General features: G+C 42.4%; 1 protein-coding gene across 2 annotated transcripts in view; it reads right to left on the reverse strand.

Moving 5' to 3' along the window:
* SPTBN1 (spectrin beta, non-erythrocytic 1) overlaps positions 1-17,641 on the reverse strand; it is a 123,086-nt gene that overhangs the window by 11,312 nt on the left and 94,133 nt on the right. For both annotated transcript variants that reach the window (XM_085218589.1, XM_085218590.1), the window contains 14 exons: positions 14,055-14,201; positions 12,379-12,642; positions 11,492-11,716; positions 11,207-11,296; positions 10,671-10,949; positions 9,392-9,522; positions 7,835-8,039; positions 7,317-7,691; positions 4,957-5,201; positions 4,416-4,554; positions 3,281-3,365; positions 1,953-2,149; positions 748-860; positions 1-64 (listed from right to left, as the gene is read on the reverse strand). In XM_085218589.1, coding sequence (XP_085074715.1) covers positions 1-64; positions 748-860; positions 1,953-2,149; positions 3,281-3,365; positions 4,416-4,554; positions 4,957-5,201; positions 7,317-7,691; positions 7,835-8,039; positions 9,392-9,522; positions 10,671-10,949; positions 11,207-11,296; positions 11,492-11,716; positions 12,379-12,642; positions 14,055-14,201 — 2,559 coding nt within the window. The remainder of the gene's footprint in view (positions 65-747; positions 861-1,952; positions 2,150-3,280; positions 3,366-4,415; positions 4,555-4,956; positions 5,202-7,316; positions 7,692-7,834; positions 8,040-9,391; positions 9,523-10,670; positions 10,950-11,206; positions 11,297-11,491; positions 11,717-12,378; positions 12,643-14,054; positions 14,202-17,641) is intronic.

Below are 17,641 nucleotides of genomic sequence, written 5' to 3' on the forward strand. Positions count from 1 at the left end.
CCGTGGAGATTCCTGGTCTGATGGCAAACCGTTTTGGGAAACCTGTTCTCCTTTTGTCCCATCCCTGTTGAGAGAGAGGAAAGAGAAATTTTATTAAGCTTTTGAAAGTCAGTCATCTTTTTCTCCCAAACAAGATTTTCATACTGAATTTTGCACATCTCAGAACTGCAAGCAAGTTCTTAACAACTGCCAAGTCATTTGTTGACAGCATTGTAAAAGCCTTTAACAGATTTCCACTTGCAGTGGCGGAAGCAAAGAAAAAAATGCCCAACTGAATAAAAGAAATCCAAAGTAGTTTGATCAAAGGAGGCTTTTGTGATAGTTACTTCACAAGGTCTGCTCCTATTACACAAGTAGTTTGATAAATGTTAATGTTCACGGACGTGGCTTAAAATCTATCTGTAACTGATGCTCATTAAAAGAGAAATACGAGATTGCTTAGAAATATTAATTCGTAACACATAGGCTGTATAAAAAGGCTGTGTAGCCTTTTTACTTGAAGGCCAGGTATCAACAGTAGTAACTGCTTCATGATGAAAAATTGGAACATTCATCTTAGCAGTGAATTCAGATGCCTGCAAAAGTCGTGGCCCCACCAACTGCAACTATGAAGTCTTCTAAAAAGAGTTACATCACAAAAACAGGCAACCTCCAGTCCTGCCCTTTACAGCGCATCTTCACCCTGAGAATTCCAACAGAAGAAACTGCATGAAGCGCATACTTCAGCTTCCTGCATCGTGGGCTTACCATTGCTGCTGGGAGCCTCCATCTTCTGCAACCTTTGGGCTTGGCTCTGGAGTAGGTGGCTTTCTCTTCCTCTCCTCTTCCTCTTGTTGTCGACGAACTTCCAGCAGTTCCAACTGAAACATTTTTGAACATGATAAAGCACTGCAAATCAGCCATTTTTCAGGTACATTTCCAGAAACTAAGAATAATCTCTGCATTTTTCTGAAACTCCTGAGATTAAAGTTTATTGGAATTAAATCTGAAAGCACAAGTCTTTAAAACTATTAATCATGCAAAGTTTGTCGTACCAGATTTGTCAATAAAGCCACACAGCATCAGACCCTTAGCATCAAATGGAGTGCTGGCACAGCTGCCTGGCACTTGTCCAGATTTCTTATCTAATTCATTTCATTAACACAGAACAAACAAACAAACATAAAAGCATCCCAAGCTATCCAAATACTGAAGTGATATCCTCATCTGCTTGACATACATAGAAGTAAAACGTTTCACGTGAACCCCTGAAGTGAACCACCTAAACAAAAACAGCTTGATTGTTTAAGATCTTGATAAACTCAAATTCACTTTGTCTGCAGCTGTGATGCTCCGTGCATGTGAAAAATCAAACTACTTCAATTTTAGTGTCTTAATAAAACTATTCTCTAAAGATGGCAACATATTCTCCAGGTATTAATTACTGATATACCAGACCACCTGAAAATTTTTGCTGTTGTTTACCTTTTATTTCTAGGGGAGAACACAGCCTTGTACTGGAACAGTCAAAACACAACATTTTTGTTGAATCCTCCTCCCCACACTGCCTTCTTTAACTGAAAATATTTTCAAGAGTTGGATCTGGGTCTTCTTCCCTCAGAGTCTCCCTTTCCTTTTGTCAGTACAGCCTTTATATCAGAGGGCTGGAGCACATTGCTTAATTCTAGAATTTGCTTCTAGGCCATCCCTCTTGGGTCTACAACAGCTTTTGTTACCAGTAAGGTCACTCATCACTTAATTGTTCTCTGCATGCTCTTGAGCTGAAATGAACCTGAAAAGGTTTTTGTACTGTTGGGAATATGAAAATTCAGGCCCTGGGTGATTGGCCTGGGCTGATGCTCCACAGGGCCAAGAAATGGAGATCAGCTTGGTGGTGATGGGAGTTCCTAGTAACCATCAGCTGGCACTGCCATAAAGGGGAATGGTCAGAAGTTTGCACCACCAGCACTCACCGTGGTCAGTCTTTCCAGTGCTGCAAATCTCTCATCCCAAGTAGCTGCAGATTTCTCAAATGCTTCATGCCGCTTAATTAATTTTTCCACTTCATCAACACTTTGTCCTATTTCACGACTGGACAGGTAGGGCTCCTGGCCCAGCAGCCAGGCCTCAGCCACGCTCGCGTCCCTTGAAAACTGATGCACCTCCAAAACTGAATGAAGAAAGTACACATATTAGTGCCGATAGTGTCAAAAATGGTACCATGAAGTTATCAGGCATCTTCTGAATCTACTTCAGAGTAGCTGAATTTACTTCAAAATAGCATTTGGCTGAAAGTCTTCCTTAACTAAATTCACTGAAATTAATCATTTAAAAGACAGAAATTTGTCACGTTGGCTTTGCTTTGAGGAAAAACAAAAGTGAAGTTTATATCTTCTACAGATTATTTCACTTTCTAATTTCAGTGTTTCTATTTGGTTCTAATCTGCTGTAACCAAGTAAACTCAGAGCAGGAATTCTGTTATCTGCTGGTTTATTCCTCAGATTGGCCTGCCTACCAAACATGATAAAGGCTGCAAGTCCCTTCAGCAAGCAGTATTTCTGTACTTCATAATTGTCTACAGCGCTGTAGTTGAAAGTTTCCTTCCAGCTGAAAAAAAGCTTCAGCAGCTTTTGTGAATGAGATCACACAATTTTGATGAAGAACATGATCCAAACACCAACACTTCCTCATGCTACTGTTTTTCTTAAACCTGCTGAGACTTAGGAAGAATGAAGAAAGTACACACAGCAGCCTAGAGCTCTACCAAATGATTACTCTGCACTGTACAGTTTGAGATGCTGGAAGGGCACAAATTGACAACTATCTGCTACAAGAGCTACAGAAAACCTTGTTGGAGTTTCTGAACTGTGTGAAGTTCCGGTGAAGAACTTGGAATATGCTGCAATGCTTAAAGGTACATCTTTTGTCAATGAACTGTCAGATAATGCAAGTATGTTACATCTGTAAGGTAACAAGACTTTGCTTCCCCATATTTTTTGTTAGCACATCCTCTGTAGAGACACAGTTGGAAGGTGATACCCGCAAAACATGCTAGATCTATTTCACCCAGCTCTAACTTCAGTCATACAGAGTAACATCTTCAGTGCAGGTTTCTTTGTTTCACCTTCTCCATTATTTTACAGTTAACAGATGTGAATTCTACAGTTAATCCAGTACAAGCACACTTTCAAGCAAAGCTAATAAAAAAAGGTAAGGAGCTGCAGGTTTTTTCAATGCTCAGAAAGACAGAGGAAAGAGTTAGATATGGCCCTGCCAAGAAAAATCCAAGGACGTCCTTACTCAGTCTCAGCCACTCCCATCTGTCTTCCCACTTGTCAATCATTTCTTTTCTTTTTTCTGTCAGCTGCAGTAGCTTTTCCTTGATCTGGATTTAAGAGGAGAATGCAGGACTGTTACATAAGCATCAGGCATCACACTCACCCCACCACAGCATGTAAGCTGTTACCACAAGCAAAAGACACTGGCATTCAGTGAAAGGAAACACAGCACTAGTTTGCCAGGAAATGACTTGATATAACAGCTTTCCTTATTTTTGAAGTAGAAATAAGTATAAAGTTTGTATTAAAATATCACACCTGCATACAGCATTTCTTAAGAACTACGTTATCAAGATTATTTGGTTAAAAGAGCAGAACAGACAAACAAATGGTGCAAACGTACTTTACCTTCCATTTTTTTTTCTAGGAAATAATGCAAAACATGCTGCCCATAATTGCTATTAAAAGCCTCATCACTTGTGCTAACAACGACGTGTCAGCATAAGCCCCATATTATTCTCAGGGCAAATACTGGCTAGCAAAACCTCCCAGTTCCTCTGCAGCGCTTATGTACAACAAAGACACAGAAAATATCACCTTCCTGTGTGGGCAGTGTCTTACAGCCAGTGGCTACCCTCCTTTGGCCAAAGGAAGGCAGGAAGAAACAAGGTTTAACTGCTATTCTTTGGTCTAGTCAGATCAGAAAACAAACCAAGGCCTTAGGCTGCTGGGTACATTTTGCTCGTAACACTCCCTGTATTTGGCCCCCATAAACAATTTTCTACTCCTTTCCCTAGCAGGCCCCTTCAAAATCCAGGCACCCTCAGAGTTATCTCTGTTCTTGCTCAAAGGAAACACGTTTCCAAGCATGACCATCCCAAAGACGGCTCTCTGCAGACCTGAATGCAGCTTCTTTGTATTTCCTGGATGGACAATGATACCTTACACTTAGGTGTCATTCCTGCTTCCTAACATGAATTCACAGCATTAAATCACACACTAATTTCACATTAGCAGTTAGGTGCAGATAAGGTCCTTGAAGTAATGCGCGATGTTATAAACATGCATTATTAATCCACAGATAACACAATGATAGCTGAACTAGAATCTACACGCCACCAGCACTGCAGTTGTTACACAATCAGTAAGCACAATACCTCCTCTGATGCATAGTGTTTTCTTGCCAGAAGAGATTTGCCAAGCTCGATACAGGTAGTAAAGCTGTCATTCCGGGCATCAATTTCTGCTTTGATACCCTGGTGATTGTTCATTAGTAGTTCAACAGATGAAACATCCCTAGAATAGTCAATCCATGGTTCAGAATCACATATTTCAGACATAAAAGCAGTAACGTTTTCAAATAAATCATCGAATGGTACAGCACAGAATTTAATTCATAGGTTGTCTTTGTAGTCCAGAAAACAGGATTTGTTTATCGAACATCTGATTGGCACCAGAATGCTGCTGTTCCTGAGGAAAGGCTGCTAACAATCTCTTTGAACATGACTGTCCATTGCAATTACTTCAGTACCCCCAGCCTCTGCTGGCAGCAGTACACAAAAGCAAGCTGCCAGCACACCACCACATCTTGCCAGCCTCACGAATTTCTGGCTCAGTGACACCGAGTGTTATAAATGCTCCTGAACTGACCTGCAGCCTTATCTTTCGTGTGGTATCACACAAGATGTTTCACATTACCTTGGCTTTTCCTGGGCTTCAATCTGCCGGATGACATCTTCCATCCAAAGCATGAGATCCCGAACCATGCTGAAGAAACGGAATTTGTCTCCTGTGTCCACCAGCCGAACTCTGCGGCCCTCACAGGCATCCAGCAGCGCCTTCCATGCTTCTAGTACCTCGTTTTCTCTCTTCTGGATGTCATCAGCTTTGTCTCCAGCATAGGCAGCCTGAAGGCGTGCAGCATCCTCCTGGAGCTGTCTTACCTGGTGTGTGTTTACAAGAGATAAAGGTGTCAGGTACTTTTGAGTCACATACGTGGGAGCGTTTCAGCTGCTAACTCATAATTTGAATTGCCTTCTGAAGTCCTTGCCAATATATTTGGTCTGTCAATATAAAAAGGTTTATTTTCTTATTAAGTTGGTGTACCCCATCAAGAACGTTTATTGGAGAAGACCGTTGGGTCAACGAGCCCCCAGAATAACAAACATTTGCCACTGCCCAAACTTTGTGTAGAACTGGGTGCCAGTACAAAGTGACTGCTAAATTCTAGGCCAAAAGGGAACAAATTCCTCATCAAGTTTTCTTCCTCCCACACAAGTGACAGAACGCCACTCAGGAACTCCTGTATCAAAACAGCAACCCTGGCTGATGTAAGAGATGCTTTTCCAAAAATGTAGATAATGACTTCAAACAGCAGCAAATTTGGAAATGCAAGACCCTTCTGCTATTTGGAAACTCTTTTCCTTTCAAACTCTCTCTGGGAACATCAAATGCTATTTCTTGACCATTTCACACATTTTCTCAACTCCATTAGCTCTTTTCTAATCAATTTTTTATTTTAAAAAAGTTTGAATGCAAAATTACTAGCTGGAAGCACATGTATGATGCCACTACCACAGTGATTCACCATAGCTCTGCACTATGATTACATATTCCCTCATTTAGGTCTTGATTCTAATTACCTTTTGAGAGACTAGAATTGGTATTTTGCGAATGTCTCTCATTTTATGTATAAAATCTACAGCTCCTGAAAGTAAAACACTTGAAAAATCCAATGGTTGCTACACCTCCTTTATACTAGTGTAAACAACTATGTATATTGCAACATAATAGAGAGCTGGCAGGCAGCTCAGCCATAAAAGCTCTCTTTTCCGTCCTACTGGGATAAATGCAGTCAGTCTTAATTCCCCCATTTCTTAAACATGTGGTTCCTTTCCAAAATTCTCATTCTGGCAGTTGAACACTGTTTTTTTGGTGTAGAATCCTAAGCGTGTTGGATGAACAGCTGCCTTCTTCTAGTTATCATACCTTGGCTTCACAAGATAAAGAATTAGATCAAGTTTGGCTGCTTTTCAAAATCTTAGCTTGGACTATGCACTTGAAATTTCTGCAGAATGCTATTACAAGCATCATAAAAAAGAATATCCATGTCCAAAAGCATAAACTCATAACCAAGTCTCTCTTCTCCGTAGGGATCCAGACGTTCTCTGCCACTCAGAAAAGAAAATGGAAAAGTACCTAGCAGAGGAAGGTGGGTTTTTTTCTGTCGGTGGTGCTGTTTCTTGTTGTTGTGGTTTGCTTTCTGTTTTGAAAGTTCACACATCTCTTTATAATTGCTTCTGCCCCCCCACATATCCTTCCTTCTTTCTTCCATGGACAGCCAGTTGTGGCTCGTGTTCACCAAGGTGAACGTGGCACAAGGAGTAAGCGAACCTAAGGTGGCCTCCAGCACAACTTACATGAATAATATCCAAGAACAACATTCAGAACAGAGAAACCTGAAAACTGTATTCCATGTTACCCCCGTATATTAAAAATTCTTGAGAGAGTTAACATCTCTTCAATGACTTTCAGAAATTGCCTAAAGAGACAATATCCTAAGTCAAATGAAAATTTTTCTTTGAGAGTAAGTATTTATTTTTCTATTGTACTGGCGACTTGGTGTCCTGCTAATGCTGCAGCTGCTTGGAGCATCAGAAAAAGGCCTTCTGAGGAGCTCAGGTGTGTTATCCTCACACCTCTATAACCACACTTCATTCCTATGCACACAGCAGGCTGAGACTGGCAGGTGACATCACAGAACTTTTCTAAATTCTGAGCTTTTATGACTGCTTCTCCAAACAAGGGCAGGAGAAGGAATAATGTTCTGATCCGTCCAGAAATCCATGGATTTCTGTTTTAGGGAAACTAACCTACTGCAATAAAGAGAAGTTGAAAAACAGATAAGAAAATGATGCATAAGAAGTAATTCCTCTAGGAATGCACTTGGAAAGTAGCTGCCAGCACTCAGCCTGCCAGCCTCTGGGGCCAAATGCAGTGGAAGCACTCTGCAGCTCAAGTTTCTACATCCACAGACAGTCTTATTACTTGGTACACACCTGTGTGCCGAGCGCTTGGATGTCGTGTTCAAACGTTGTGTGCATTCTCTGTAGTGTTTCCACTGTGTTTTGGTCTCTACCAAGCTCTTCTGGCAGTTTCTTGTGTTTGTCTTGAATGCGTCCTAAGATTTCCTTGGCATCATGGTAAAATTTGTGCAGTTCATAAGAGGCTGCAAGAATTTGTGTTCTCGTGTCAATGAGCTCCAGGAGATCAGCCCAGGCCTCATTGAGACCATCCTTCCATTCTGCAATTGTGGCAGCATCTGAATGTCCAGAGTTGATGAGCTCATCAGCCATGTGGTTAACGGTGTCGACGCGCTCCTGTCCGATGTTTCCAGTGTCTCGGGCAAACTCTCGGAATCGCTCCTGTAGCATCTGAAACACAAAGAAACACATTCATCCAAGGTCACAGTCACAAAGAGATCAGAACAAACCATTCAAACCAGTTATATCGACCATCTACTTGTTTGCTGTGTGCAAAAAAAGGGCAAACCTGCAGCCATATCCAAAAAACTTACAGTGACGTGTTCGTAATCCTGTCCCAGCTCATGGGATCCTGCCACCACCTCCCTTTCAGCAATCCACTGCTCCAGGTCATCCACCTCTCTGTTCAGCTGGAACAACCTGTGTCTCTCATCCAGCTTGCCCCTTCTCTCTTCTGCTAGATCCTTCAGGCCTGCATACAGCTTATCCACTTTGGACTGGCGCATGCTGATACGCTCGCTGAAAAAAAAACAAAGAACACTGAATCCTCACTGTCTTTTACAAATAACAACTAAAAGAAAAAAATAAAATGAGGAAAAAAAACACTCTTGGGAGTTTAACACCCAGAAAGCGTGCCTGCTGTATGCAGAAATTTGGCTCAGACACCCTGGATTGATCCTCTGCTGGAACAGCCGACTGCACTAGCTGGAACTCTTTCTGCCCCATGTACATATAAGCCTGTTGGCTTAAGAAAGTAAAGCTAGGAACCAAGATGTCCATTTGTTTCACCACAGATTACCCTAGAGTTTTTTCCCATAACAATAAGCAGGATTTGAGCTGCTGAGTCAAGGAACATTTCATTTTCATTTAAATTTTGCTCCAAAGTTCAGAAGCACTGATGGGTTTCTTAGTCCCTAAAGCTCAGCATTTCCAAAAGCAATTAATGTCTCTACTTGCCTTATCTTTTCACCTATTTTTGTGAGTCATATAGTTCTGCCTTCCCACCTCCATATAAAGATGATTCTGTTATTACAGTACTCGGCCAGCCCAGACAGGAAATCCACTCTCGTTGGAAATTCTGATGACCACAAGAGAGTGCTTTTGAGTTAAATAACAACCTTTACCAGTGGTGGAGAATGTTTTTGCTAAGATTGTTCTATCTTCCTATCTGCACAGCTAGGGCAGTTCATCATCAAATTAGCCTCATCATCAAATCAGCCTCATAGTCAAAGCCAAAGGAGGATTCTGTTAGCTTAGCTGCAGCTCTTAGAACAAAACAGCTCTTGCTCTTCTTCAATTCTCCCACAGGGAAAACCATTTATGAATGTTGAGACAAATTAACCAAAACCCAGATGTTACAATGCCCATGTTTAAAACACAGACTCAAGTCTGATTCTTCTGAAATCTTCAAGAGAAGAAGTAGATCTTGGGGAGCACTCCCCAAAGACAGAAGGACAAATAGCTGTCACCCTATGATCTGGATATAAATCTGGCTGAAAGAGTGAAGATGGATCCTTGTCTCTCAGGATTGCTGTACTTCCACTCAGTTCAGCAGAGCTGGCAGACCTGACATCACTAGCCCGTATAAAAGGCACAACAGGCATTTATTGAATGTGTGTAGTTCTACCCAGAAGTCAACAGTTGGACATACTGTTCAGGTCAGAATACTGCACTCAGCATGCTGTTTCTCCTAAAATCCAGTGTCTGGCCAAATCAGGTTGGTCCAACATGCATCTTGAACTGAGTGAAACTCAACTCAGCTTCTCCTGTACAGTCTCCAGAGTTATTTTCTCTTTATTATGGTCTTTATGCATCAGAATTAGCCAGCGAAGTGACTGAACTATTAAACAATTAAAAACAGCATTTAATACCTTTCAGGATGATTATCTGCCACCAAAGTTCTGCTGGTCTTTGAAAGCTGGTGCACAGTCTCAGCATAGTCTTCCACAGCCTGTTCCAAAATCTGGTGTTTCTTCAACATGGATACTGCACTCTGTTCATCCTGTAATGGTGACAGAAAATGAAGGTCTGTTCTCCCCACTCACTGAAAGACTCTGCAAACTCATCTTGTTGTACGAGCAAAGAGCAGCAGCCACAAGGATTTATAAAGAACTGCTCCAAACCTCTGATGGTTGTAAATTAACAACTGAGCTCTCAGTAAATGGTGGACACACAGAAAGTAAAATAATGAGAAAAAAAGAGTGAATTGCAACAGCTCCTCTGGGATGGGGAACAAAACCACATCAGCTGCAAATTGAGCACATTCAATTTCTTCTTCTATGAAGTTCTTTGTGTGTTTACACAACATCAGCAATAGCGGAGAGCTCAGAAAAGTGGAACAGTTTTAGGTACCTCACTGGTCAGGCTTTCCAACTACAGCCTGGATTAAGACAAGAAATCCTAACGAGCTCATGCCAAAGGCTTCTTCACCAAAGCATTTGGGAGCATTCTCATAAAAACTTCTCACGTGTTGAAAAGAAAAAATAAATAACAACTCTCAATGTCAATTAATATTGTCAATAAGCCTTTTCAGGAAAATATTTTTTGTTATCAACCGCTGACACTAATAATCCTTTCCATTTGCCTTGCTTAAACGTAAAAAGGGATACAAATCTTTGTTAACAGAAGGGTAAGCATGAAATGTGTTATACAAATACTAAGCTGGGTTTTATTTTACCAAATAAATGAACACAGCACATTCATGTACCTGCCACACTATTGGAAAATAGGAGTTCAACTAGTCTGGTATGGTCTGATGCTGTTTTGATTTCACTATGCCGGGAGTAAGGACAGGCCAGCAGCTGACTGACCACCAGGCCAGCTTCACAGACAGCTGCAACGTGCTGTTCCCAGTGACTCAGAACTGATAGGAATCTTGATCAAACTGGACTGTACTGGTAAATCTCACTTTCCAGTAAAGGAAAGCACCCAGTTGCCATGCACAGTCTGAGCCTGCTTCACGGACTCTGCAGTAAGGCCTATCATCCACACTGTCTGAGATGTCAGAACCGACAGAAGAGATGATCGCTGGAGCTTTCAGAAGGGAAATGGGTTTGTTTACGTTACATTAGTGACATATTAAATTATGTCACCTGCCCGCCTGTAGCTAAGCAATTAAAATCAAACTAGTGTCACAGCAAAGCCGCTCACCTTGGCTTTCTCTTCTGACATCATGTAAAGCTCCTGCTCACTCATCCAGGCCTCAGCCTCAGCAGCATCGAAGTAGTACTGCTGTGCCCGGTGAGACTCCTCCAGGCGCTTGTGGCGTTTCTCTGTCTCCTCAATTAGGAGGTTCCACAGCTGCTTCAAGTCTGCAAGTCTCTGCTGAATTGCTTCAGCGTTCGGGCTACTGTCTGTGATAATGTTTTGACTCCTCTCAAAAATATCATCAATACGAGGCTGATGTCCTTGGATTTCTTTCTGAAGTGTCTATAAAGGAGAAACACAGACGAACAAAAAAAGAAATGCTGGTCAGGGGTCTCACCTGTAGAGGGACAGCAAAACACATGTCCTCAGATCCTGCGGTTAAACTGGGGCTCTGGCCATCAAGGGTGTCCTGGAATATGCCACTCCCCACCACAATCACACCACCACTGAAGCATCCATAATTTTGCCCCAGGCCTTTCTTTACTCAACTAGCCAGTGCTAAGGAGAAGTAACAGGTAGGGAGTCCTGACAGCACCTACCTGATTTTTCTTTATCAGTAGCTGCACAGTCTGGAGGTTGTGTCCGTGATCAGTAGATGTTGCTATAGGCATCCTCTCTCCAACCCACAACTGAAAGCAAGAGAAAAAGAGCACATCTGTTTTAATGCAACCCCAGGTACAGCTAGAACAAAAGAGAGCGTTAACAAGCTGCAAAAAGCAGCATTACTATAACATGCTATTGAGACATGATTGAAAGGTTTATCCTAAGCTCTGTGAAAGACGTGTCTCCCAGTGTCAGAGGAACGAGACTTCTTTGGTACTTACAATTTCATCCTCCACGTCCCGGTTGAACTGGTGGATTTCTTTGGAGGCCAGCAGGTTTGCTTTTCTTTCATTCAAAGGTTCCAACAACTCCAAAAATTTCTTTTCAACAGTAAGGCGTTTACCATCTACTTCATCTGTACTCTTCCCTTCTTGACTTAGAGCCCGTGCCTGGCTTTGTAGCTCTTCTATCTCCTTCTTACGAACATCCATTTGATTCTCTAACATCTAAAACAGAAACATGGCAAAAAGGCTTCAAAAATAGGGTAAAAGCAATTTATAAAACTAGGGCATGTCAATAGCATCATAAGAAGGAAGACCAGATGCTGGTAAGGGTTTATCGTATTAATAATCATTGTCATATTCCTGTTGCAAAGTACAAGGTTTAAACACAGATTCACTCTTTCGCAACTGCAGCCACCTGCCAGTATTCCTGTTATGCCTATTTGTGCAAATCTGGCCAACAGGGTGCAGATAAATCACTTCTATGAGTCGTTCACAAGTTACACTGAACAATGTCAGAGCATTGCTAGTTGCAGATGAGAGCTTCACTGTTCCCTGATGTCCTCGCTGTCTTTACTGCAAGAAACCAGGGACCAACCAGCACTGGACACATCTGGGTAGCATGCAGGCACTGGTAACTGGAGGACTACCACCAGTGATAATAGACAATAGAGTATGGAGGGAAGGAAGTACAAGGGAGTGATTGCATCAAGAAATGTATGGCTGATTTGTTTCTGAATGTTTTTGCTTTTTCTTAAAGATAAATGGAGCAAGAAGAAGAAGGAAAAGATAATAAGATTTTTTCTAAATTGAAAGGATCTCCCCTCCCACTCCTCTGAGTGCAGGTAGATGCTCAATGCCTGCTCTGTAACCTGTGCTCTCTTTACCTGCTGTTTCTTCAATAGGATGTTGACACTGGTGAGGTCTTTCCCGTAGTCGTCCGACTGAATTTGGCTCTCCAAACCATTCAGCCACTTATCCAAATCAGCACAGCTCTGGGTAAAAAGTTCTGCCTTGTTTGCATCGAAGAGACGCTGAGCCTTGGTCTGAGTAGTGGATTCGAGCTCTTCCCACATCTGATGAAGACCCGTCAGCTTTTCTTTCACTACAGCTTCAGTCTCTGGTTTCTCTGCAATGAGCTGCATTCCCTCCTGCAAAGCAAAGAGCAAGCAAAATGGTTTCTCATCAGGAGCACTCACAGACGGCTAGTGAAATTATTCCAATTAGCAAGCATTCATGATTTTTCATCTGCTGGCAACATCAACCACTCACTTTCTATCTCCAATTATCCAGTGACTCTTTCCAGAACAACATCTCCCACATCCTTCTGTTGCAAGGAAAAGAGTTTTTTGGCAACAGGAAGGTCAAGCAACACCTCTTTTCTTGTCCCCACCACTCATGTTCCTCTGTGGGACTTCCAGGGATGCTGCTTGGACTGGAGTGGGGCAGGCTGCCCCGCACACCTGTGTGACAGAATGGGAGCTGCAGCTGAACAAGCTGCCCACCTGCCTTCCCTGGGGCACCTCACCAAGGGAGTGCTTGGAAATTCTTTATTTCTCATTATACTTCTACCTCTGCAGCTAGGTGGTGCTAACAACGGATGAATTTCTCTGATGTCAACACTACTGACAGCCCAGAACACTTACTGGCAGTGACCCTGAAAACATGAACACAGTGATTGTCAGCTGTGACTCAATACAAAACTTTGGTACTTCGCTGCAATCTGATTTTTCAGAGGTGAAGAATGAGGATGTGCTAGCATTACTAAAAAAGTACATCCAGTACTAAGAGCAGCCTTTTAATTACACCATTAAAGGGTATTGCTATTTGCAGATCAGAGAAAAGCCTCTAATGGGATACAGAGTGCCAAAGCGGGAAAGGAAATAAGCAATTAAGCTAACTTACACTGAACAGAAACCTCACTGTCGGGACTAAAGACAGTTTAATTTTCTTTCCTAGTTTCCCGAAGTTGCACATGAGAAATTGGTGGGAAAAAAGCACAGCTCATGACAGAATGTAAAAGCCTTCATAGTAAGTTGGTGACACGGAGCTGTGCATCTATTAATTAATTACAAAACTGGCTGTACTTTTACTTCTTACATTAAGTTGGCATGTGAAAAGGCTGCCTGAAATTCCTGAAAGAATGACAACCAACACGGTGGTATGTGTGTCTACATTTATCTATGTTCAGTTATTTCCCGGCCTGTACTTGTCCTTCATTAGCTCAAATCACAACATTTGCCCTCTTCACTTCTGGGGTATGAAAAATAGGTTCTACCTTACTCCTAACAGGTAAGAATGATTAGGCAAAATCTAACTGTCAACTTAGCCTTTATGTGTTCTATGAATGTGTCTTGGATAAAAATATTTATGATGGATGAGGAATAAAACGGGTCTGCAGGAGACAAAATGAGACAGATAGTTATCCTACAGTAACAAGACCTCCTTTTGACTCATCTGAACACACGATACAAGGACCAGTCCTGCAGAAGAACAGATCTCCTCTTTGTGCATAACCATCTCTGACACAGACGGGGGCACATTTTGGACATTCTGTAGTTACCTTTTCAATCTTCTCCAGCCATTCTTTGTTGGATGCAAGTTCTGCCATAAATGCCTGATGCTTCAGCCATTTGCTATGCAGGTTCCTTGCCTCATCGTAAGACATATCCTGGGCTGTAAGCATCTTCTCATTGATCCAAAGTGAGAGCTGAAAAAGAAAACACACAGGTGTTCATAATAATATTTGTATCAGGAAATAATGCAAAGTATCAAAACGCATAGGATTCACAGACTGTTTTTACTCAGGATTCAGTCAAGGATCTGCCTCCTTAACAACTAACATCCATCTCTGACGTACAAACAACCCCAAACCCAGACAGAAAGGAACCAGTTCCATCACGAGCAAAATCAAATACGGAGGTCTCCACCAGCTCAACAGGAAAAGAAGCAGCGACACGTCCTACTTTGTGGCCACAGTACTTTTGTGCTGTCCTTCCCTTGCAACATTATTCATTGTGCTTGCTACTTGAGAAGACCTGAATGTCACCACCACACCCCCGTGGAGCCTTACTGGTTTCCCCAGGACACAGCAGAAGTACACACAAATGGAGTGGTGTGCCAAAGTCACTCTCCACAGCAACACAGAGCCTGTGGTAAATCTTTCATGGAAACTCTGAATGAGAAGAAGCACGGTAGTTCTATCTGCATTAAAAGCCTTAAGAATAAAGATGGTCTTAGATTATTAATTTACACCACATACCATCTTTTCTTTACAGAGGTTAAATAAATACTTGAATTTGTTTATTTGTCTGGCCTCCAACAAGGTTCTTGGTACTAAAGACATTCCTTTTGCCATTACATAAAATCCAAAGCTGACTGTGTTCTGATTTTCCTCAAATACAAAGACAACGAGAGCAGTTCTCAGGTCAACACTGGGGAAAAATCCATACTTTATAAATAGCTCATTGGCCAAGGGCAAATGGAATGTGAAAGTGATCGTAGCAGCCAACATCCAATTTCCTCATTATGAGTCTGCTCAATCTGTTCCTAAGGTGTGGATGAGAAAAACCACTCATCGGAATGTTTACAGAACTTGCAAAAAGATTTAATTTCTGCATATATAAAGTTAGCTGTCAAAGAGCAAAATGTCAAAACAAATCTGAGCCTTTTTCCTAGAATGGCACATCTGTGATGCACGCCCTCTTGCCGAGGAAGCAGCCTGACAAAAAGAGTAACAGAGCACAGGCAGGACTTGCCAGTTCCCCGCTAAGTGCTCAGGATAAAGGACAACGAATTCATTCAGACAGAGAAGACTTTGAAAAATTGTCCCTTATGGGTACTGTTGAGTTCTACAAAAAGAGAAAAATCAAAGCAATTAAAAAATAAAAATAAAAAAATAAAAACCAAAAACCTAAACCATCAAAGAAACTCATTTGATTTTGCTTTCAAGTCTAAACAGAAAAATACTCATGTTAATGAAGATCTCCGTAGGCTTCAAAGATTACAGGTAGCAGGCTGCCAGGACACTTAACAGTCACAGGCTACATCAAGGACTGCTGTGCAGCCTGAAACAAGGGGCTTCACTCCTGCCTTTCTAGCCAGAAGACAGCTGCTATAGTCTGAAAACTGCACTGCTCATCTTTCATTGTTTGCATTTACTCAGCCACTGCATTAAGCCTTCTGAGGATTTAAAAGTGCTTCCTCGAGGAAGGTCTGTTCAGCAGATGGGGTCAGCTGACACATGGACGGATGGAGGTATGCAGTCAGCTGGTGGCTGCCAGGATAAAACCCTCAGCTCTGACTTTCACAGTGCTTTTCTACTCCTTCTGATAACACAGAAGCACAAACAAAGCACTTCAGGGTGACTATTAAAGTCTGGACTTTGAAAGCACTATGGTCCCTGGAAGTCGGTATCTTCAGCACAGGCTTGAATTTAAAAAAATTATACAATCATTTGCTAAAACAGTGCCTGATGTTTGGGGTACTCATTTACCCAGGAAAACATGAGCCAGCTGCTAATGGCAGCAAAGCTAGCTCTCAGGCCATGAAGCCGGCGCACGCAGCAGGCAGACAGAAATGTGCAGTCCAGCCTAATGCTTTCACTGTGGCATCCCCAGGGAAACAAGCCCAGGCAGTGCTCAGCTTCATGTGCTTACAGGGAAGATCAGCTGTAATCTTCTCCAAGGTGAGCTGTGGAATGGCAGGAAGACCAAGAAAACGAAACAGCAGAATTTATCAAATCCCCTCCCTCCTCTGAATTTCCTCGTCACTGTGTTTCATTCCCTCAGACAATTTATTTAATACATTCATATTTATGAATGTGACAAAAAAAGCAGCACCCCGGGATTTGCTGTCCCAGTGCATCTCCTAACAACACGAAAATCTGCTGCACTTTTCTTCACCTGTGACCCAGAGCTAAGCTTTATCACAGCTGAGCTGTTGTTCTGAGCATTCCCTGCCACCTCCTCAAGTGCCACCAACCCTGCTCATTGCCTCTCTTCCAGCCAGGGGCAGGACGCAGAGGGCAGGAGGCAACACTTCAGCATGGAGGGCTGCTGATGAAGGCAGCTGCCCAAGGGAAGGAGCTCACTGCAGAAGGCACTCAGCCTCTCCCTGCATTGAGAGCCCCCCCGAATGCAGCAGGCAGAAAAGATGAGGGATCACTGCCCAGTGAAACAGAACTGATTCAAATCTGCCTGCTAAGAGCACTCAGCTTCCTGGTCAGAGGTAATGAAAGAGCAAAGGGCAAGGTACTCCTCTGGCTCCCATCCCTCCCTGGGCTCTGTAGGGCACAGTGCTGGCAGCTGTGCTGGAAGTGGCACAGTCCCTCTGGCCCGATGCAGGTATCAATAGGCACTTTGTAATCCCACCGATACACATCCTACATCTCATCGTGGCTGTTCTCTCAGAAAACTAGCATTCAATTGTCACCGTGGCTAATATCCTCTGAAAAAGGATTGGAGAAATGTATAATGTTTTGATATTGTACATTCTATCTTCGAAAAGCTCAGTTGAGACATCCAGACTTCAGTGGCTGGAGAAAAACAATCAAGAGAAAAGGCATTCAGGTAGCCAGACACTGGAGCTTTTATGTGTTCCTTTTTCTTTCAGTGACTTTGGGGGGGAAAAAACCCTAGGGAACAACCACATTGACACAGAAGCTAGAACTGCTCCAAGAACCAGGGGGATTTTTGTATTAGAAATGTTACAGAGGAAGGAAGAAGCTGTTGCTAATAACAGCAGAATTTTTGCTAATCTGTCATGTTTTTACTACCAAGGAAGGAACATTTAAGCCAAGTTTCTGGTCAGCTTACGCAATGCAGGAAGACAGACTGCATCTAGGCAACTAAGCAGTAAACATCATCTGCCCAGTTTGTGAGTGTCATTTTGTATGATTGCTTGTACAAAATCCCAGCTGTGGGGCAATTCCAGTTGGACACACTGGAGTGACTTCCAGTCTCCCTTGGCTGGCTAAAACATAAGGCTAAGGCCTTATTGAAATTAAACTTGAAATTAAAAGCATTTTCCGCACAGTCACCTTTCTTTGCAGGCTTCAGGTACAGACAGCCAGCGTTTAACACATGTCACAGGCAAGGCCTGTGCCATCCTCAGTACTTATCAGTATTGCAGGAAATATCCTGAAAATTG

The sequence above is a fragment of the Meleagris gallopavo genome, chromosome 2, assembly GCF_905368555.1.
Source record: "Meleagris gallopavo chromosome 2, MGAL_WU_HG_1.1, whole genome shotgun sequence".
Lineage (NCBI taxonomy): Eukaryota > Metazoa > Chordata > Aves > Galliformes > Phasianidae > Meleagris > Meleagris gallopavo.